This window comes from Brienomyrus brachyistius, chromosome 9 (genome assembly GCF_023856365.1).
Source record: "Brienomyrus brachyistius isolate T26 chromosome 9, BBRACH_0.4, whole genome shotgun sequence".
NCBI lineage: Eukaryota > Metazoa > Chordata > Actinopteri > Osteoglossiformes > Mormyridae > Brienomyrus > Brienomyrus brachyistius.
The window spans coordinates 9647141-9670612 of record NC_064541.1 but is presented as its reverse complement, the minus strand read 5'-3'; the positions used below and the strand labels follow the sequence as shown (position 1 = coordinate 9670612).

General features: G+C 52.7%; 1 protein-coding gene across 1 annotated transcript in view; it reads right to left on the bottom strand.

Moving 5' to 3' along the window:
• The window catches only part of LOC125748852 (threonylcarbamoyladenosine tRNA methylthiotransferase-like), a 143112-nt gene that overhangs the window by 65707 nt on the left and 53933 nt on the right, over positions 1–23472 (bottom strand). The window contains exons 7-8 of the mRNA XM_049025510.1: positions 21307–21427; positions 7474–7577 (exon numbers count right to left, since the gene is read on the bottom strand). Coding sequence (XP_048881467.1) covers positions 7474–7577; positions 21307–21427 — 225 coding nt within the window. The remainder of the gene's footprint in view (positions 1–7473; positions 7578–21306; positions 21428–23472) is intronic.

Genomic DNA, 23472 nt, shown 5'->3' with positions numbered 1-23472 from the left:
TGCAGGTGGGTGCTGGGAGTGCGCTACCATCCCCCAGTCAAAACAATGCGCTTCAACGGCAGACCTCAGACAGTGAAGGCCCAAGGGGGTGGGGGGAGACAAAGAAATAGTAAATTGACTGCTCTGTTGCTAACATTGAAATAGCTAAGGATACTGTTTCTATTAGGTGGGGGGAGGGAGAGATATTTAAAGGACAAATTAAAGTCTGGCTGTTATTAAATCACACTTGCGTGCTCAGAGTCTGCGATGAGACTGTCTTTTAACCTGGACACGAAACTGGAATTTCAGTACAGCCCCCCCCATTAGAAGAACGCCCCAATCGGAGATTAATTAGGAACATTTTTTCCAAACGAGTGCGGTTCCACGGCGCCAAGCTAACGGTATTCACCATTCACGCCGCGGTTTAATTCCCTTCTTTGTTAAACTGGTCCCAGTTGTGGCTGCTTCCCGAAGCTGCAGTTGGCCTGTACTACCAGAGGGACTGGTATCCACCATTTAGCTTGCAGCTGCACCGAGCCCCCGTGTCAAACCCGACGCTGACCACTGACTGACCGTGTCTGATCACACCGCCCCCCACCCAAGCAGTTCCCAGGTGTTCATCGTCAAAGACCCCAAGCCCCCCATGTTCATGCCACACCTGCCCTGCTTAATCCAGAAGTCCCCCCCCCCCAGTCCATAGACCTCCCACTGAGCAGAGACAAGCAGTCACCTTTAACCCCAAGCAAGCACTTCACCCCAGGCAACGTCGGACGGACCACAGAGACGGGGGACTTCCCACAATCCTCGGAGGCAGCCCCCTAAACGTGGGGCTTGGGGGACGCCGCCGGCAGCTGTGCAAATGCCAGCACGGTGAGTTTAGCTCCGTGTCTCGCACCGGTGAGGAGCGAGGCAGCTTCAGGACGCCAGGCACGAGCTGACGGCACAATGGGCCCATTACCATGACAGGACAATGGCTGCCTCACACAGCCCGCTAGAGATCGCCCGGCAACCCTCGTCTCCCTGGCGATTAAGACCCAGATCCAGACCCCCACCAGCGAGGGACGCAAAATAACCCCGGCATTCACCTTCGGAGTTCTTAACACGCACATGGACCCCTCTTTGGGGTCAACGAGAGCAACAAGACTTAAAGTGCTTCTAAAGATCGACACTGGGCATGGGAAGGGAGTGTGCATGGGGGGGAGGGGGGGTGGGCGAGGCCTGGCAGATGGTGTGTTGGCACACCCTGCCCCTCAGCTATTGGTGCCCTGTGCGCTGGGGATGCCACCTGGCTGGGATAAGATTACCTACACGCTCCCCTGTACTGGCGTGCGGTGGCTTGGCGGTAAATCACAGGCCGTAAGCAATACACCCTCCCCACCCCCCACACTTTGTTTTGGAGTTTTTTTTTTTTCCCCGAGCCTATTGAGACGCCCAACTGCAGACAAACTGTTTCCTTTTTCCCCTCCTTGCTACAGGGTCCCCATTGGCCTCAGTGAACGATGATGTCATTCTCCACTCAACCAATGGTAACAGAGAAGGGGGGCGTGGCCCGGCTCAGTGTGCAGGTGCACGTGCTCTGTGAAAACACCCCCCCCCTCCATGTCAGAGCAGCAGCGGGTGCGTGACACAGGGGGGGGTACATGCAGAGCAGTGACAGAGTTACACCGGCTCGTTTGTGCCAACGCGGGGACAGCCGCTTGTACGGACGCTGAACCCCAGTCTGAACCAGCAGTTACTGGATCATGCCAAACACTCCCTTGCCCCACTAGACGGGGTCCGACCTCGCAGCCACGGGCAGCACCCAGATGAGGCCCTGCCACCCCCACCCCCTGCCCCCTTTACCAGGGAGGGGGACCGGAGAACACCAGCATTTCACAGCAGGCATCTTACCATCTTCATCATTTTCATAATTAACATTATTGCTATTAATGAGCTCTCTGCTTTCTACATCCCAGCCGAGGTAGTTTCTCTCTAGACGTGGACTTCGTATCATCACAAGGATGTGGGATTTGGACCAGAACATGTCAGCTGCAGAGTCCTTCCGGGGGGGGGGGGGGGGGGGAGTATACCCGCATCCCGCCTCCAAGCCCTCCACACATCCATCTCCGGTTACGAAACTTGCGAGCAGTTCCTCAGACATCATCCTCCGGATTATTCCGGAAGACTTCGTGATACCCAGCACGACACGGGTCAGACACCCACTCTGTCGTCATGACGACTTTAATTATACAACAAGCCACGGCTGTTTATCTGCCTCTGCTGTTGTGGGGGGGGGGGGGGGGGCCTTCAATATCCTCTCAAGGCCTCCCGGTTCATATCGACAGCGGCGTATCGATTATTTCAAAGCAATATATCGGAAAGTCTGCATGGTTATTGCTGAAGGTTCACTTTTACTAACTCTCATGCCCAGGGAACAGTGCCGATCCATGGCGCTGAAGGACAGGGAGGGATTCTGACCCCACGAGCCACAGACGCAGGAACGGAATAAAACACCATGTCACAGGACACAATGGGGGGGGGGGGGGGGGGGGGCGAACCTAAGGTGGAGGATAGCTGAAGCAGCACTAAAGGGGTCGCAGGCAGACGTTTGAGATCACATGACCAGGCAAGCCGTAGGGGCACAGCTCGCCTTCCACCGTCAGCATCACCCAGTCTGTCCAGTCCCTGTTACTTGGGGCAAAACACCCAGCTGCTCAAACAGAGGGGGGGTGGGGGCTCATCACCAGCCAGCTGGCCTCAAGCAACCCAGCCATGCCCACAATAACAGCAAAGACGAAAGGTAAACAGGCTGAGACACGCCACAGCGCTACACAGGCCAGCCGCGTCAGCAAATCTGCTCACTGTCACCCCCCCGGCAAGGCCACTCAGGCATCACCTCCCGTTCGTGTAAATATTTAAGGGGGGGGGGGTCTTTGTTTAGCCAGGCCGTGGTGTCTGTGAACTCGCAGCCGCGATTGTTTAATCCCAATCCTGCCTCCGTGTCTCCCACTAGCACATGCCACAGCCTTGGGGATGGCTTTGGTGATGGGGGGGGAGAGGGGGGGCTGTTTGAATCGGAAAACGAAGGGCTTCAGAAATCAGTGAAATTACCCAAAAACAAACCAATCATATAAATGCACAGGCAGCTGAAGGCTGGACCCCCCAGGCCTGAGGGGCGGAGAGGGACAGCAACAGAAGGTACCCAAAATGCCGGGGAGGGTGGAGGAGTATCGGGTGACGTATGCAGAGTGGCCAGAGATGGCCCCATACCTGTAGGTGGGGCATCCCATGCCAGCTCCTTGTCCTGAAATGTCATCTGCGGTTGGTCAACTCATCTTCTGTAGGGACACTCTTAACCCACCCAGAAGTCCCACCAAAACCACACCCACTGGCAGAGGGGCTGCCAACAGGATGCTCGGATGGGCACATGGTCTAGAGGCGATGGAGTCGCATGTTTCACTCACGACCGGCCAGCCGCCTCCCTCTATCCCATCCTTCACGACCATAAAACGCAATCTCTCCCGGACCACCATTGCAAGTGACCTATGTCATGGCATCCAGTGATCTAGAGAGGAAAGTCGGTGTGATCGAGTGAAACGCCCAGATTAACCACAAGCCCCCTGACTATGTAAATGGAGGGGGGATACTAGAGACTCGGACACCAGTTATCACCCCCACCCCTTAGCACCCTATTAGGAGAAGGTATAAAACACACACACACGCACACGCACACGCACACGCACACGCACGCACAAACCCATCACTGTTTTGTTCTGGAGGACTGTGCTGTGCCGAGTAGAGGAAGGCTCGCTAGGGACAGGCAGCAGGTCACTCACTGGCCGAGGCCGGCTTTAAAAGGAACCTCCCTTGGGCGTCTATGCCTTGGAGAAGCAGCTTCGATAGACATTGCGGGGCAGACATCACCAGTCACTCTCCGCATCAGATGCATGTCACACTGGAAGTGTGACCTCGCACTCTACTTTAGTGCAAAGACCCAGCATTCTGCCACTGCAGGCTGTAGCAGTCAGACGTACATTATGTGCCGGGGGGGGGGTTGCCCCTTGCGGGCAGGACGGGCAACTTGCATCGTCAAATGGCTCTGTTTGGATTCTTCATAAAGAGGAAAGCGATGGCACCCCACAGTCAAGCAATTAACAAGGATCTTTATTAACATTTCAGAGATAAACAGATGGTATGGAAATGGTGAGGAGAAAACGCTGGTACACCGCTTGTCAAATCAAACGAATCTTCTAGAACAAACTTGTGGGCAAATGGCTAATGATGGATAAGGGATAAAACACGATAATCCACGCGGCCTTTGATGTTGGGAGTAACTCACGAATGTTAGTTAAATTCGGCTGGGATAACACTGCCCAACAAGCCAAGAGGATTCCCCATGTCACAGAAGAGTCCGGAAGAATTTCAGCCCATGTAATAAACCTCGCCACTGGTGAAATGTTTGACTGAGCATAAATGCCAGTCAAATGCGAGAATGAACACGCCGAGATGGTCAGTAGGGGGCACTGCGGTGAGATGTGCTGTCATCACACCCCACGGGCTCGATCACCAGACGCAACACAGGGACGCTGGCAACAGGCAGAGGAAAACGTCAAGGGCCAACATCAGGCATGGAGGATTTATTATTTAGTGCGTTTAATCCACAGATCCGAGGCGAGGTCCGTCATTCACACCCTGGTGCTGTGCGCTCACATGCTCAACGGACCGGCCAGCAGGGGGGCCCCCTCATACAGCTTCACGCGCACACTACCCGCATAGCACCAACCACCATCTCAGCCCCGCAGCTCGATTACACCAGACGGCTGCCCTTACACTGTTTCGCTGACTAGAGCACTAGGACGCATTGATGATGAGGACCAAAGAGGAGCGACTCCAGCCTGACAGAACAGTTAATCTAGGCAGCAAAACAATAAAGACATAGACTGTACATAGACAGACACGCAGGACAGGGAAGCAGATGAGGTCGAGGCCAATGTCAGGCCTCAGGCTAAAAGCAGGCCTCAGACTACGCGAGAAACAGGAGTGAAATGTTACATCGCCTCAGAAAGACAACAGGCAGCAGCAACCCGAGATGTCAGGGAAACTAACGGCTGCTGTGTGTCCTAATGAGGATTTCACATCGTTACCTCCAGCCAATGAGAGCCTCCGCAGTTAAAGGAAAAAAACAAACAGGACACTCGACATAACGAACACTGTTCATCCCACAAAGAGGGGGAGGAGATCAGGTCACGGTCATTAATGTGAAGCAGAACTAGCACTACCCCCCCCAAAACCCAACCCATAAAAATACTTCTGTGTTACAATCAAAATAAGTGACTTCAGTTACTTAAAACAACAACAAAAAACAGCCAGTCTGTAAAAACAACAAGACAACAACACCATTGGTCCCTGGTGTGACGTTCTGGAATCGGGTGCCAATTATTTAACGGCATGGCGGAGTATGTCTACAAGCCTTGAGTTATTAAATGACAGACTCCTCCCCCACCCCCTGCCTGTCCACAGGGATGGAGAAGTGGGATGCAGGAGTGTGGTGGAGCCTCTCACGCTGATTTTTCTAACATGTGAGAAAAGTCTTTCTGGATAAATACCTATTTTCCGCATGATGCTGATTGGTCCTGTCACCCGACACCTCCTCCACTCTGCTCCCAGGCCCAGTGCATGCTGGGATAGGCTCCAGGGTCACCACAAGCCTTTTCTGAACCTATCAGAGCACTGCGATGGGCAGAACGCCTGCTGGGGCTTGCCAGTAAAACACTCCCGGAAGCCAGCAGAGCCAAGGCGAGATGATCCGAGCGTCGGGCAGCACTGCACGACACGGGAGCCAATAAGGGGCCAACAGTAAGGAGGGAGGCCAGATCCCGAGGTGGGAGGCCAGATCCCGAGGTGGGAGGCCAGATCCCGAGGTGGGAGGCCAGATCCCGAGGAGGGAGGCCAGATCCCGAGGAGGGAGGCCAGATCCCGAGAAGGGAGGCCAGATCCCGAGGAGGGAGGCCAGATCCCGAGGAGGGAGGCCTCCCTGGGCTCACGCTGATCAACCTTAGTTGTGGGGGACATTGATGTTAAGATAGCAGTCAATTGGTCTTAATTATCTTGGGACTGACACAGTCGCCCATCAGGCACTGTGGATATATCACTAAAAGGGTCACTGTGTGACAGTGATATGTGATACCCCCCCCCCCCACCCCCGAGGACACCCACTTCCCAATCTCCGTCTTGCGGAGAACCACCAACGGCCCACTCCAATCTGTTCCGTATTCACCCCCCCCCTTCCCACTCCTCTTTTCAGTTCCCAAACGCAGTAGAGAACTTCTGCAATCCACCCACGCCCCTCCCCACCAGGGCCACGCCTTCCCCGCGAGCACCACAGCGAGTAACGCGGCTCAAGGAAGCTGGAGAACATGACCTCAGCGACGGAAGGTAGCAAGATAAACTCTGGTGAGATATTTACACACCTGCACTTAACCGGAATTAAATCTACAGAGTGGAGCATCACTGACTACCGCAATTACCACAGTAAAGAAAGAAACTGCGAAACAGGTTAGATGCATGAGGAGTAATTCTGACATTGGTGCCCCCCCCCACCCCACCCAGCAGAGTAACTGATATGAGTAACACACACAGAACCCGGTGACCATTAGGGTTCCAATTCCGTACACTGGGTTCTGGGGAATCGGGTCACATCCACGACTCAGACTCATGTCTGAATTGAAACCGTCGTCCGCTCCGGAACGCCATACAACAAGACCGAAACACCAGCACATTTTCATACATTACAAACTGAGACTGTTTTTCTAATCCTATTTAAGAAAGCCCCCGCTTTTTAAGGACAGTAATAAATCAGAGCTCTGTTTCAGTAGTGGATTTAAACAGACTTAACACTGAGGGGAGATTAAATCACAGCCAGATTGTCATAAACCAAACTTGCAATGGACCTGGGTGTCCCACACCAATGCAGACAGCAGCCTGCTGTTCTTATTTAAAGCCTAATTCCCTGTCCTGTGATAATATGGGGCAACCAAAACAATACCTGTTCAAACCCAGCACAAAACATCATTAGGTAAACGCGACGGTGGGCCGCACGCAGTCGCGATTGGACAGCAGCTTTTCTGCCAATTGGAGACTGCAGCGTCGATTGGCTGCTGGGGCCAAGCGGAGACCGGCTGCCGATTGGCCGCTGGGGCTGATCGGCTATGCTGATTGGCTAAGCAGATTGCAAGAGGGGCTCTCAGCCCGCCTGTCTGCCTAGTGACTAGGAATGATGGTGACAAACTACAGAAATAGCTCTGTTGCTTCAGGGGAGTTTTCTTTTCCCCGCCCTACAACCCAACGAAGATGATCTAATCACCCAGATCACTGTGCGATATGGTGATATTTCCCAGAAACCTCTAATGTTGTTAATACATACATACATGCTGAGTGTCAAAGTTGCAAATGGAAGTCGGAATTAACGAGGGCTGTTCTTACGGACGGCTGGCTGTCCTCGTGTGCCACACTCACCCAGGAAGGATTGCCGGGCTCGGTCCACAAGCTGCTCCACGGGGTAGCTGGCCAGGTTGCCCCTGGCGTGCTTGGTTTTGCAGTACGTGCAGGCGTTCAGGCACCTGTCAAGCGGGGCAGAGGGGTACAGCCGTTAGCGAGCGCGATAACGTCAGCCGGCCCGAGGGACGAGCCCCCGTGTCCCGGCCCGCGTACACAGGGAAGCCAGGGGGTGGGGGGGTGGTATCGTTCCCAATCTGCTGAGTCCACAGGAGCCATCGGGGAGGCTGTGTGTGTATTTTTTTTCGGCAGTTAACGAGACAGAACTGCACGTACACAAAAAAGCCTCCCTGTCCGCCGCCTGACGCCGGCTAGCGGCCGGCTGAAATTCAACTGGCAAAGAAACTGGAATGTGGTTCGAGCTGATGCGGGATACGTCACATGACCTGAAAGGAGCCGCCCAGTTGGTTACGGTCATTCTACCCATATCGCATTCATGTTATAAAGTCGCCAGAACAAGAAGAGTTTAAAAGTAAAAATTCAGAGACCCAAGAGGAAAGTGAACTAAAGGAACTTGTGCAGATGACAGTCACAGTGCCTTCATGGTACTGCGCACATGCAGCTCACATGCACCGTGCAGCTCACATGCACCGTGCAGCTCACATGCACCGTGCAGCTCACATGCACCGTGCAGCACACATGCACCGTGCAGCTCACATGCACCGTGCAGCTCACATGCACCGTGCAGCTCACATGCACCGTGCAGCTCACATGCACCGTGCAGCTCACATGCAGACAAAAAAACTCTCCTGCAATTAAGATCTGCGCTACGAACAAGATATGCAGATCTGCAGTAAGTTGACCGGGGGGGATTCATGGAGCCACGCGAATGTGAGCCCACAGTCTCCTGTGAAGAAACCCAGTCAACCCCATTAACAGGATGCAGACCAGCAAAACACCCCCCCCCCACACCAGCATTCCCAGTTTCCACAAAGCTCGTCCACCCAGCCCAGACAGCAACGGGCAGGCCAACCTGCAGGCGACACCCTCCTACTGCACTTTATTTCAGCCCCCCACCCCCCGGACACGTGGGCAGGCTCACGGAACACGGCATGTATGGCGCCACCAAGCTGGTGGGAAACATCAGAGGACAGGGGTCCTGCTGGGAGGTCACCCCGGGCCCCCTACTGGCTGCTTACAGAATTACATGCCTACTCTCACTCAATGAGCGCTGGGCATGCGAGAGCGTCGCCGTGCCGACAGCTCACAAAGCACCACCCGTAAAGACGCCCCCCCCCTTCCCCATCACACGCCTTCCTCCTGAGGAGCCCCCGCAGAGGCCCGTCAGTCAAACGCATAAGGCGTGGTTAAATATGCGAGCCGCTCTATTACTTATTCATGGAGGCCGCCCCGGCACGTGAGCAGCGCCACCCTGAGGCTGACTGTGCCTCCGGCTGCGTGTGGCCTCGTCTCCCCTCAGCCCGAGCTGCCTGGGCGAGACGCCCCCCCCCCCCCCCCAAGCCCCTCTCCTCTCCTCTCCTTTCCTTCTCCTCATATTCCCATCCCATATTACATCCAAAATAAAAGGTCTTTGAACATCTGTGATCGGTAAAAAAGGCATACAGGAATGAGTATGAATTTAACAGAAAATCATACCAAATAAAGTCCTGTGCGTGTGTGTGAGTATGTGTGTATGTGTGTGCGAGCGTGCGTGTGCGCGTGCATGTATGTATGTATGTATATGTGTGTGCGTGCATGTGCGAGCGGGTGTATGTATGTGTATGTGTATGTGTGTGTATGTATGTGTGTGTGTATGTATGTATGTATGTATGTGTGTGTGTATGTATGTGTATGTATGTGTGTGTATGTGTATGTATGTATGTGTGTGTATGTGTGTGTATGTATGTGTATGTATGTATGTGTGCGTATGTGTATGTATGTATGTGTGCGTATGTGTATGTATGTATGTGTGCGTATGTGTATGTATGTATGTGTGCGTATGTGTATGTATATATGTGTGCGTATGTGTATGTATGTATGTGTGCGTATGTGTATGTATGTATGTGTGCGTATTATGTTTATATTACATTGTGGGAACCAAAGGAATTTGTGGAGACAAATTTTTAGGTCCCAGCAAAGATATGTGAAAGCAATCAAAAAACTACAAATCTCAAAGGTCTCATATTTAGTTAGGTTCCTTCTTTAGTTGGTTTAGGTTAGGGCTGGGTAGGGGTTACTGTCATCATCTTAGGGTTAGTTTTCCCCATAGAAATAAATGGAGAGTCCCCACAAATATAATTACAAACCTGTGTGTGTGTCTGTCTGTCTGTCTGGCCTATTTAACCATCTTCGACTTTCACTGAAAGCCAGACAAAGGCTGTTGATGCCCCCCAACTGATTCTCACCAAGATGCCTAAACCGACCTGAGGCTCGATTACGCAGCCCCCCCCCCCCCCCCCCCCCAGAGTACCGTGCCCCGCTCAGGTCCGAGCCCATCTGGCAGGGTGGAGGGGAACAGAGGAAGCCGAAGGCAAGCAGTTACACTGACAGCTAATTATTAGCCGCACACTAAACTCACGAGACACCAGCTAAAGGAGGTTTAACTGCAATCTTCCTTTCTTATGTGACGTCATGTGAAAAGGCTCCAGCAGGTGCTGAAGGTGGCAGGGAGAAACTGGGGGAAAGAGAGAGAAGAGGAGGAGAAGAGAGGAGGAAGAGAGAAAGATAAGATAGGAGAAGAGACAGATAAGAGAGGAGGAGAAGAGCGTTGAGTTGGAGAGGAGGCGAGAGAAAAGATGAGAAGGAGGGCAGAAAAGGAGAAGAGAGGAGAAAACAACAGCAGAAGAAGAAAAGGGAGGAAGAGAAGAAAGAAGAGAGAAGAATAAGAGAAAAGAGGAGAGGAAGAAAACAGGAGAACAGAAGAGGAGAGAAGAGGAAAAGAGCGACAAGCCAGCAGAGGCCAGCAGCGCACAGGAAGCCGACAACCCCGTGACAGGCGTCAAATGAGGACGCCGGATTCTTACCCTGCATGTCATCAGCCAGCACGGAAAGCACACCCACCCAGGCGCCCCCCTACCCCGCCCCCCACCACCAGGCCCGCGTTTCAGCAGATACCGCCTGGACAGGTGAGGTACACGGGCCAATCCCAGGCCGCATTAATAATGAGGACCCAGCTGAAAGGGAAAGGGGTCAAGAGATCAGACAGACACCTCTCAACCTGAAAGTCACGTGGGCCTATGGAAGCGGGGGGCGTCGCCATGCCAACAGCCGTCTGTAACCAAGGTGACCCAAGGCGGTCTTGTTCCTGGATGGACGAATCGGGGAGCCGGCAGTTCCTCCTGCGGCTCTGTACAACGCAACGTGCCGGCGTCTGCGAACTCAGCAGAGGCGCAGTGACCGGCCCGCCATCGCTTACCCTCATTCGTCATTCAGCAACACCGCTTCACTCTGATCAGGCGCAAAGCGAAACACAGGGAGACGCCGGCGATAACGTAAGCCGCAACTCTGCTCCCGCTACCTCGGCGAGTCCCGCTCCGCTCGTCGCACATCTAAGAAAGGACACCTGTCATGCCGCTGCGGGGATTAATGCAGAAAATGTCACCGAGAGTCTCAACCACGAGCCAAATCATTATTATGCTTGATTTCAAAAGGACGCGATTCCACACTGTCAAATCTCAAGGTGGGTATGAAAGCTGTCCAGACAGGGAAAAGGTCACAGATTCCGAGAGAGTGGAGAAGGGAAAAACTTTCAAAGAGCAAAAAATATATAAGAATAATCATAAAGACATTCACTCCCCCCTCCAGTAAATGGAGTATGAATGGACCATCGTCATATCTTTGGGACGACCTGGAATGCAGAAGGAGGTGTAAAGACACCACTGGCTCGGGTGGCTGTTTAAAAAGGATTTAGTAAGAGAGACAGACGATAGCTAGCAGCTCGCCAGTTAGCCACATCATTCATGCAGACAGGTGGTCTTAAAAAATGAATGAACTAAGTTATTCTTGAATCAGACGTTGGCAAAGAGCTGCTTCGCTCTCGGCGGCGCGAGTCAGTTCAGGCATGAAGAACTTAACCCACAAGCCTTCTGCAGTGTCCCATTTCAGGTACTCATGGGAGTTCTGCTTACACAAAAATGTTCTGAGGGCAAATTAGAACTAGAGCAGGTAGGACCAACCAATCAGATATCTTGGTCCCGCCTCCTCTAGCTGCTTGCACCCAACTCCTTTACAATCTGATTGGTTCTCTCCCCGGACCAATTGTTTTTCGTTCTCCCCTCAGAACATTTTTGTGTAAGTAAAACTCCCATAAGAGTTTCAGGGGTATAGACTCATCAAACAGGAAAACTCTCACAGGAAACAGCTGGGGCTGAACTGCACTGTGTCAGTAGAAACTTAAGTGAATAAGCACTCAAACACCTCCACAACTACGCATCTGTCATGACTTTAAAGTTCACAGCATCACACTGGCTCATTCAGAGCTGTGCCCCCACTCTACTCTACTCTACTCTACTATACTATACTCGCTTCAGACTGGACTCCCCCATGCAGCTCTGGGTCAGCTTACACACACAGCCACAATCTGGGTTTTCCTTTCATTCTGATTCCACGGCTGTTGACCCACAAGGCACTGCTGACCGCGGCACGTGAGCGGAGCGATGATGCTTTCCGCTCATCACTTATGGGTGGCTCATCCTGCTGCCGGGATGTCCGACGCGGGAACGTTCTTGCACTTCCTGGCTTGCCACAGATTTACAGGAGAATCCGGTCCTCCTTCAAGCCGGCATCTTCTCTGTGTTTCCCGCACTGCAGGTTTCCTCCTAACTCAGCACCTTAAAAAGAGGGGTAAACCCCATTGAGCGTCCTTAAGCTGGTCAGCTCCGAATGCCTCGCAGTCGCTAAGCACCTTTTGGAAGCCATACGAGGAGGTTTAACAGGCAGCGAGGCAGAGAGCCCTCGACCGTACAGGCGAGGACAATTACGCCTTGGCAGCGGTGGCAGCACTTGAGAGGGTTATTAGGATTAAGGAAATCTGTAAACAGCCTCCGCCTAATCTCGACAAAGTCCGGCTGTCATCTGGGAGTCTAAAGCGAGCCTGAATCCCAGATCGGCAGCAGCTACGGGGCAGTCCGTCCAGCACACGCTCATCTAATGGAATTATTTACAGTCCATGCTTATTCTGCTTATCCGGAACAAAGAATAATTAACAAAAAAATATATCAATGTGTGAAATATATTTCCAAGACCTGGGTCTGAGGGGGCAAGGGGATTTTTTTCCCCACTCTCAGTAGAGGGGACCTCCCCCAGCCTTTTGGCTTTACAAAACATGGCAGTCAGACTTGGATGTGATGAAACGATAGAAAAAAAAAACAAACAAAAGAAAAAAACTACTACTGATGAACAGCTGATGATTTGCTAAACGTCCGATTAAAGCGGCATGTTCAAATATGCTATTTATGAAGATTTAAAGAACTACCAAAGTCTTAAACGAAGTTTAACATTCCCCAGGCAGGCTCCATGCAAAGCAAAGCGTATCTGGGGGAGGAATGAGCATAGGATGAGAATCCCACCATTCCCCCCACCCCCCCCAACCGAAGTGCGTGAACGTCGGCAGGCCATCCATCACGTGTTTGCGAGGGAGGGTGCGTGTCCGGCCCGGCAAATGGAAAAATCTACCCGCGCCAGTGGAGCTGAAAAGCCACTCCATACATTTGTTTGATAAACAGCAGGGGAGCGCTGGTCCGGAGAAGGGAATGCGGGGGAGGCCTTACAGACCGGGGGGGGGGGCCTCCCAGCTCCGTGCCTCGTACGCATCCCCACCGCGGCGTCTTAAGCTCACTCCCCAGGCAGTGCTGCAAGCTCGCTTCCTCTAACACCCCTGAATGAATTTCAGCTCCTTGGGTGCCACCCTCCAGCCGGGACATTTACCTACTCGCTGTTTACAGATAAGCGTCTGCAGCGCCATTTATCATCGGGGCACCATTATTGCCAGAGCCGGATTGTCTTTTAATCAATTGACGGTGCGACCCCTTGAAATCGCCCGTGGGCCAGGCAGCCAATCATTAGATGCCATTTCTGATGGACCCCCCCGTTTCAATTTCATCTCTGTCACAATAAACCGCCAAAGCCGGGGACCATTACGCTGTAATTGCCGAGAAAATTTAAATTACAAAGTGCGCGTATGCCTATTTAATTTCGCTTTAAGCTTAACTAATGATTTATTTTTTCTTGCAAACTTCTGCAATGCTCCAGTGAGGGAAGCCCCTTTAGCCAGCCTCGCTACTGGCGTTTGCCTGTTCAAATACACACAGCGACGTGCCCCCCAGCGCCGATCTAAAAAGCCAGGTATCAAAGCGAATTATTCTCATGACGGAAAGGATTACGGCTGGGAGGGGGAATATAACAGTCATATTCTCCAAAGGCGCTGGCGAGCAGAGAGAAATTAACAGGCTTTCTGCACATCTGAGGGGAATCGCGGTACACTTTTTGTTCTAAATGAAATCTGAAGAAATCTTCCAGATGTGACGTTTTGAAAACAAAATGCATATCAGAAACAAAAGGGCTAGCAGGACGGCTAAGCAGAAAGGGTAACATGGCACCACCGCTAGTGGTCTGGACAGCGTCATGCCGTCACGAGTGAAATCCACAAGCCGTGTTTACATTCGCTCCCGCAGATGAATCTCAGGCTCCGCCCCCCTCTCAAGGGGCCTCGCTAATGGGCCTGGAAATTTCTAAACCCGAAGGTCACCATCAATTCCACGCAGAACCCAAGTCCAAGTGGGTCCCCCAAAGACACGATCCGACGCAGCTCTCCTAGGTGTGGTTCAGGGCGAGGGGGCCTGGTCCACACAGGTCACCATCAGGTCAGCTTGTTCACATTTGCCCCCCCCAAAGAACTAAGTATGACAGAAACCATTCCTCCTCACTCGAACTCCATAAGCATAATTATGCTACAAGGAATCCAATGTATCCACCCCCGACTTCATGGGAGGGGCACAATTAAATCTGTCTGAAAGGCTGGCGTCCTGGGGGGAGGGCGGGGGGGGCTGATATCCCCCCCATGCAGTTCCTCTGGGCATAAATAGCATATGCTATCTAAATGTTTCACTCTGTTTGGGACGCCGTCTTCACATCACCCCACAGGAGTCAGAAGCCCCCTCACGTGTGCTGGGTGGGGGCTTGGGGGGTGACTGGTGCTGGACCCCCCCCCCCCAGTCAGCCTGATATCTGTCTGCAGTTAGCAGACTCCCTTTCGCGTCTTTATGGGATGACAGTGTGCACATAGACCCAGCAGGAATGTGATTGTTGGGGGGGGCTGTTCCAAAGGAGCTTCTGTTTGTTTGACAATAAGCAGTCATGTGACCAGCAACATCGATCCATGTGACACGTGCCTGCAAGACGAGGCCTGGCTGGATAACAGCAGACAATGCGCTCTCCCTCCCCCTCCCTCGGAGGCAGGCCTGCAAACCCTCTGACCCCAGCAACCCCCCACCCCCGCCCTTTCCTCAATAACCGCCCGATAGCGCTCACAGAAAGGCTGTGAAATAACAGGCTCATATTTTCAGGTCAGCGGCTGGCTGCCGATAAGGGCCATTGTTTCCCAGCCGTCTCAGCCTCTGGGACACGGCCTGTCGGGGGAGAAGAAATCACTCAGGAAGCAGACAGCGTCTGGCCACACCCCCAGTCCCTTCCCCCCTCCCCACGCGCACACAATCTCCACAGGGCATCGAGCTGGCCATGCAAGCTCGGGAACTGCAGGGGCCGGGTAACGACTCGGGAACCACGCATGTGCAACGCATTGCTGCATCTGCAGTAACACACACACACACACACACACACACACACACACACACACACACACACACACACACACACACACACACACACACTCATGGTGGTATTCATATCTTTGTGGGGACAGTCCCTTCATTTCAATAGAAAAAACTCTAATCCCAACAATGACAACCTTAACCCTACCCAGCCCTAAACTTTACCATAAGCAACCAAACAGAATACAAGACTTTTTGCATTTTTAGTTTTTTGATTGCATTTACTGCGATGGGCTGGCGCCCCGTCCTGGGTTGTTCTCCACCTCATGCCCGTAGCTTCCGGGATAGGCTGCGGACTCCCTCGACCCAGAAGGAAAAGCGGTTTGGAAAATGGACGGATGGATGGATGATTGCATTCACAGATGTTTATTATATTGTTTCCTTTTTTGGGGACCGAAACAATGTTCCCCACAATGTAACATATACATAACCCACCCACCCACCCATACCCCCACACACACACACACACACACACGACGTTCCACACGCAACCCCCAAAAGCAGCTCCGGCGGTAAGCACAAACCGCCACGTTCTGCCGTCCGCGCCTAGCAACAAGGCCCCAGCCACATAACGCAATTAAACCCCCCGAAAGCGGCACGTCCGAGATAAATATTCCAATCATGTAAACGGCGTTCCGAGATTATGAGTCCCATTCAGGATCGCTGAGCGGAGCCGAGCCACGCGGAGTGTAGCGGAAACCGCTCTCCCCGCACCGGCTGCGTTTATGCAAATAGCGCCTAGTTTTTAATTATTGTTGTTATTATTTCCTCTTAACGTCTTCATTCAGCCCCTGATTATTCCTTCCCAAACAAACATTAGCGTGGCCCTGCACTGTGCCCTTGCTGGGGGGGCGAGGGGGGAGAGAGTGTTTCACATCCCGTCCCACATACAGTCCCCTGGAATTCCTCGGGACTCTAACTGTACTTTGAGGGGGTATATTAGTTTTTTAAATTTTACTTTAGACAGGAAGGGAAAAATAAATCAAAAGTAACCTGAAAAGACATTAATCCTTCTGGCCAATGCCCACAAATCCACCACACAGCCTCGTTTTATAAAGAACGCTGTGTTCTGCTTACAGCTACTGGAAAGGCACTGGAAAAACAACACGGACGAGCACTGCGGCAGTGTGGCCACGCCGCCCAGTAGGAGGCGCTGCTCAGTACACTCCAGCAAAATGTGCTCACACATCTCACAAACTCTATTTTACTTCTTCGTTAAAGTGGCAGAACAGCGTAAATGAGTTCCTCCTCCTTGTGTGGGGCTGACGGAACACGGGCCAAAGGGCGGCCCTCTGGCCTGTAACCGCTGTACTCGCTTTCCGGCGGCTCCCGGAAATAGGGAAGTGCTTTTGGGCATCCAAGACACGCATCCTGTCAGAGGAGACGGAGCGGTATAAAAGGAGAACCCCCCCAGCAGAGGTTACCCCCATCCCAGATTGAAAATGGCTGCCACAGGAGATTCCCTTAAGAGAAACTTTGTCTCCCTCTATAAACAGACAGCAAAACAAGATGTTCGATGGACAATAAGGGCTCTTTCAATCATACCCTCGTTCAGGGATGCAAGGTCTGGGGGGCGGGGGGGGGGGGTCCTCAGCCATAACCACTAAGATAAATCTAAGTGCCCCCTTCCCCCACTGTGAGCACCCCCCTTCCTCGGAGTCCCTGGCGAATCCCCCAAACTAGGTTAGCTATCCTCACAGGTGTCGTTCGTGCCCAAGGGGTGGTGCTGCAAGGGGGGGTCACAATTATGAGGTCAGCCGCTGCCCATTTCCTGACAGACCTCTACATCATAAAACACCCCCCCATCCCCAGCTTAAGTCATGCTCGCCTCCAGTCTCCCCAAAGTTCATCCAATTATCTCCACACGTTGCACACCGTCCGGTTTCTAGTCTAAAACTTCGTGGGCCAGTGCCGGACCTGGGAAACGGGAATTCGCCGGAAAACGGCAGGGTGCAGCGCATCCCCCGCCCCAAACAGGCCGCTCTGGTGGGAACAGGCGCAGAATCTCTCCTTCTGCACACAGAAAATGCTTGAACATGGCTACGGGGCATTTTGACACAACTGCACTGAATTACATTTTTTTATTATTTTTAATGAAAAAAATTAATAGGTGTAAAATTCAATTTAATTTAATAGGTGTAAAAATTAATGCTAAATCTAATGAAACTAATATTGCAAATCAATTTTAGACTTAATTGAATTTCATAGGTGTTTCCAGCTGTAACCCTTTCACAACTGAAGGCAGACAATAAAGAATCATGGGGGGGGGGGGGGGGATGATGTCTACAGGCAACCTAGGTGCCACCCCCCACTAAAATAAATAAATAAATCACCTAACAAAAGCACAGACCACAAGACTGTAAGCTGATGTGTTTAACATTTTAGTGCAATTAAAATAAGATATCAATGCTGAGCCAGGTGGAGGTTATTTAAGCAGAAAAGCTAATGTTGCAATGTTGCTGTAACCCCGTGTGACCGGTGTGTGCGTGCAGAGACCCCAGAAGGGCTATGTGGGTCACATCACTGACGACGACAGGCTAATTTGTTTCTACATGTTTTTCTGGTCTTCCTGGTGTTTGCCCCCCCCCTCTGACGAAGAGAACCACATGCTTCTCGTGTGGGATCCGAGTTCACAGATGCAAAGGCCGAGGGCACCTCTAGCAACCGCTTCCCGCCCGGACCGCCATACCTCATGACACGTCAGACTAATGTGAGATCGACCAATGACCGTGCAGCGACGAAGACTCACCTACGTGAATCCGCACATCGAGACAGCCGGACAGACAACAGACACGCAGCTCAGGGTTTAACCCTGACGGGGCTTCTGGGAGCTCTGGGGGGGGGGATTCTGAAAGACTTCCTGCCATCCAGGTGGACAATCATGTGACCTCTTGTGACACTGCAGGGACCGTCTGCAAAGCAACATCATCAGCACGCTCCCAGTGTGTTGGTGAAATGAATATTTCATTCACCGCAGGACGGTTCATCATGGAGACGCGTAAATCTGTAAAAATACCAGCCCGTCCCATTTTATCAAAAACACAGATGACCATATGGTATTTTGGCTATGCTCCCTAAAAGGCCTGTGACATCATCGAGGGCGGGTGCCACTGGCAAACATAAAGCCACGACACTGTAAAGAAGAGCAATTCGGCTTGCAGTGAGTCAAAAAAAAAAAAAAAAACGTCAACATCTGGAATGGCGAAGTCCCTCCGTCCGCATGACATCATCAACCGTCACAGCCACGCCACTGGCCATTCTACCGCCCCACCCCACCTCTGCTACCGCTGGGCAACCAATGGCTGAGGGAGCAGAAAAGAAGTTACCAGGGTGCAGAGCTCATGAAAAACTGACCAACTAACCCATTAAAAAGCAAAAGGGATGAACACAGGGGGAATGACAAAGAGAGAAAGACAGACAGGGAGGGAGAGAACAGGCGCCGTGAAATAAAAACCGGTACAAATCTATAATCAGACATGTGATTAATGCGACCCCTCTGCAGGAGATCAGGCAGGAAGTAGAAAGTAACACTGACATTCAGACAGCATCTGAACATTTCCCCAGGACCCTAAATGGAGGTTCACCTCTTTCATGACTCCTGGAGGAGGGACAGAGGAGGTCACGCTGCTGTACCCTAATTTAACCCCCATCATCATAACCTGAATCGATTAGAAGAGGTCACCCAAACGCCTCACCATGGGGCCTGAACCAGTCTGTCAGTCAGGTGATACTCCCAGTCCAATACGCCCAGTCCAATACTCCCAGTCCAATTCCCTCCCTTACTGTCACACAGTGCCCCCCTAGCTCACAGCCGTACCCTGTCTGGACCCTGGGCCTCCCTTTCCTTTTTCGGCACCCAGAGGGCAGCCTTTTGCTTTCTGCGGCACTGAGGCATGCCGGACACCCTCCTGACGGTCACCACCCCCCGACTGATGATCCCTTTCCCATCTCATTGCGTCTTCACACCCGATTCATACCAAACCGTCATTTGCAGAGGACCCCTAAGGAACCCTCTGCTCTGATGGGGAATCGCCATGGCGACCCCAGGTGACATTACTGCTGCTAGGGGCCACATTAACTGGGGAGCTGCCGCCCGCGTGCCCCCCCCCCCCCCCCCCGCCGCCCCACCCGCCCACCACTCAGCTAATTGAATCCCTGGTTCAGACGACGGTGGCGACGTCCTCTAGACAGAGCCCAGAGGCACCGTCTCACCTTCCCAGGACCAGAAACGGAGCAGTTACCTCATGATAGCGACGGAACCTCAGCAAAGCACATGCAGCAAGGCGGATCAGATGGCCGACGGGGAGGTCCATCGAACAGAGGCGTGTCCGAGCGAGCTTGGCTCAGCCAATCAGCTCCGTACCTCACTGCACTCCCACCGCCCCCCCCCCCCCCCCCCCCCCCCGATTCGAAAAGCCAGATGCATAAATGGAACATCATGCCTGGACATACGAGGCCCGGTCAAAGTGGGTGACTGGCTAAGTTCAAAGGTGGGGGCCCCCATGACCCCCCCTCCCCCGGTGCCCCCATAACCCCCCCCCACCCCGGGGCCTTACCACCACAAAGATATGAACACTATCACAGGGCAGCAGGGTGATAAATTGGGTTCCAGAGCCCAGTGATCATTTTATGCTTGTGCCTCCTCACCCGCCGTAACCTGCTGAGAGGGGCACACACCCCCCCTCCCACCCCCACTCCCGTACAAGCCATGCTCCAAGACGGGAATGCGGGAACGAGAAAGATTCTGCCAAACACTGTGTTTATGGAGGGAGGGGGTTTATTTACTTGTAAAAATTTATAATTCATTGAATCTCACTTGTTTTGAAAAGGACACGGGCGCCTGTGCGGGGAGCCAATAAAATTCATCAGGGCCGAAGGGGGGAGACAGACAGCAGGGAATGGAAAAGCAGTTACGGCAGAGATGAGCGCGATCTGCGGCAGCACCCAGGCCGGCACACGGCGGGGGTCAGGACAGTGGGGGAGGGGCTGGAGCAGGGGCACTGATGGCTTTCACCCGGCACTATGACCCCGGGGACTGCCTCCCCCAAAGCCCCGCCCCCTACCCCTCCTCAGTGAAGGCAGGGGAAGATGCAGGGAGGGGAAGGTGTAACTGGGAGCAGCGCTGGGGGCACTGGTGATGGCGGCCGTCTGGGTAACGCCAATAACCAGCAGCGATGGCGTGGTCAGATCAAACATATGGATCATCACTCCATTGAGGGTCCAAGAGGAGCCCCCAGCTTACATTCATAAAGCCACGACCAACGGCGAAAAGCTCCGGTGTAAACCGAGGAAGGTGTCCGATAGTGGGCGGCGGCCTGACTGCAGCATGCCATTCCACGCCGGTAAGTATGAGATGATGATCGCTCCCCTTTCACACCCGGAGACCTGTGTTCAAGGGCTCCCCACGCCAGAGGGGGAAATGCATCCACAGTCCGTTTGTGGGGGCATGAGGAGACTCCAGCACGAAGACTAACATCTCGCAAAGACAAAATCGGCCCAACGCCTGTTTCTCTCTCAGAGACCCTGAAATGCACAGCGCTGGACAGCGAGTCACAGGGATTCGCCGCTGATGGGGAGTCCTTTCCTTGACTGGTCCGTACAGGGGGGACATTCATCAAATCCAGAGCAGAAACATCAGAACAAAAAGTGCATAAAATGCACCACATGGAGCAAAAGTTGTACATTTTTTCGCCCTTAAAACAGAACCAGCAAGTCACCACATGTGGAATTTTCCCTAAATGAAAATCATCTTTTAACAATGAGAATCATCGAAACTCATTAAACCTTCATCAGTTTCTCTTTGAATTCAGTCACATTCAGGAGGTCTGGATCGGGATGGAAGAACTGGAACATGCAGGGGAACCAGCCAACAGATTTAACAAGAAAAAAACAATGACCCTCCCCACATGACCACCATGCAGGGGGGGGCTCTGTCTCCGTTCGGAATCACATCCAGCAGAGGCAAGAAGTGGATCGGCAGGGAGGTGGTGCTGAATATTCAACGAGTGGGTGGCGTGGGGGGGCTTACCCTGTGTTAATGGAGATGATCTCGATCAGCGGGTTCTTCCTGATCTTCGGCAGGTCCAGACGGGCCCCCCCCAGGCGCTTGCCATTATCCTTCTTCTGACCCAGAAGGCGGACTGAGTGCCCTTGAAATGGAATATAAACAGCAGTCAGAACACCGCACTGGCGTACACTACCCACAGCGAATGCAGCCCCCACAACACGGCAAAAAAGCAGCAACTATATACATTGGCAGGGGGCATGAGACAGAAGGGCCCCCTGGGGAGGATACTGAAAGGATAGCGTGTGGTGGACAGAGATGGATGGATGGATGCAGGCCCCCATCCCTGAGATCCAGCCCAGCATGCCTGCAGTAAGGCCACAGACTCCTCCCTACTCACAACAGCTATTACTCTTCGTACCTGTGGGAACCCCCCCCACCCCTTACCTTCGAGGGGTTCAGATAACAAGATCAATAAAATCAAGCATGGTTAGGGGGATGTGGGGGGAATTGGGGGGGGGGGGGGCTCACAAGTCTGTAACCTGAACAAAGTGAAGATCATCGCAAAGAATCAAGCAGCAACTTCCACAAGCCAGAGGTCATGTGGAAATTCCACAGTGACGTAATTACAGAGGATGGGGGGGCCTTGGATGAATGCGGGGGCTAGTGAGGAGGCTCACAGTGAGTCACCATGGTGCCAGTGGCCCAGAGATGGGCTGAAGGCTCCGGGTTCTGTCCCAGTACCTGGCAAGGCCCATCCCCCCAATCTGAAGCTGAACTCACAATGGGCCCCATGGCTGCCATGCCTAGTCCGGTTATGCCATCGACAGACGAGCTCATGCTGAACCCTCATGACCAGACTGTCATCGGTCCGCTACATCCCAGATCGAAAGAAAACATAACGAACAAGAACAAAACATGGCAAGAATCCACAGAGCAGAATCTCGAAGCACAGAATGGCATCCAAACCCAAATTTAATTTCAAACTTCATGAAAGAGGCATCTGGCCAGATCTGCACCCCTCTCTCAAATTTCTCAAAGACATAAACCAATTTGGGTTCACTGGTTTTGGGAGGAAACGCATCTCAAGCCAGACCACTACTAAGCAGGCTCATAAGCTCCCGGCACCGACGCTTGCTGGGCTCAAAACCCATAACTGCCTGAGCAGCTTCATTTCCCCACACACACACACACACACACACACACACACACACACACTTCACAGGCAATTCAGAGACTCTGATCCAACTAACTGCACATTTTACTCGGAAGGCTGAGCCAGGCATGGGATTTGAACCCAAACCCCAGGCCTGGAGGTAGGGGGCTACAGTGCCAGCCAACTGTAACTAATGATAATGGTAATTCTCATAGCCGCTTGCCCCCCCAGGCCTTGGCGCCTGCTTTTTGCCCCTGTGACTCGCCCCCCTCTTACATGAATCCAAAACAGCTGCTCCTCCATCATCATTCTGAGTTTGTTAAACCCCCCCCCCCCCCCCCCAAGTCCCAATAACATCACTGCCGTTTCTTGTTCCTTTACAAAACAGCCGTTTCCTCTATCAACCAACCGGATTCCAACTGTGGCCATCGCCATCCATCACGGGCAGCCAATCAGTGGCCCCCTGCCTGGTCATGTGACGACGGAATGGAATGATTAAAAACAGGAAGCATCCTTAACGCTCCATCCGTTTGCCCTGATGGACATAGAGGTCCCTTTCTGCCCAAAATAAGTCACTGAGGTCATAAGTCCAACCAGATCACATCACAACCTGATTAAACTAAACATGATAAAAATAAACGTGACATTAGCAAGGAGGCAGAACAGGGGACTCCATGGGAAAAACAGAATATTCACCATTGCAGTAATTTGGGCCAGACATGGAGGTGAGGGGGGCGCACCCATATAATCCAGCACTGGAGATTTAGCGAGCCAGTCGATACCTCAGGGAGGAAACCCGTCCTGGGACAGAACCTTCCGGAGACGTGACAGCATTTCTCCTATGGCTCAGTAAGCCTCCCCAACCCCCATACCAAGTCAATCCGATTTCAAACTTTACAGGCAGCCTACGGGGAGTAGCGCTCTTTGCACTTTTGTTTTCCACTGGACCCCCCCCTGCCCCCCCGGTCCCATAGTGGAGCTGTGTGATGAACTCGCCAGGGATCCGGAGCAGTAACCCACAGGCGCGAGGCAGG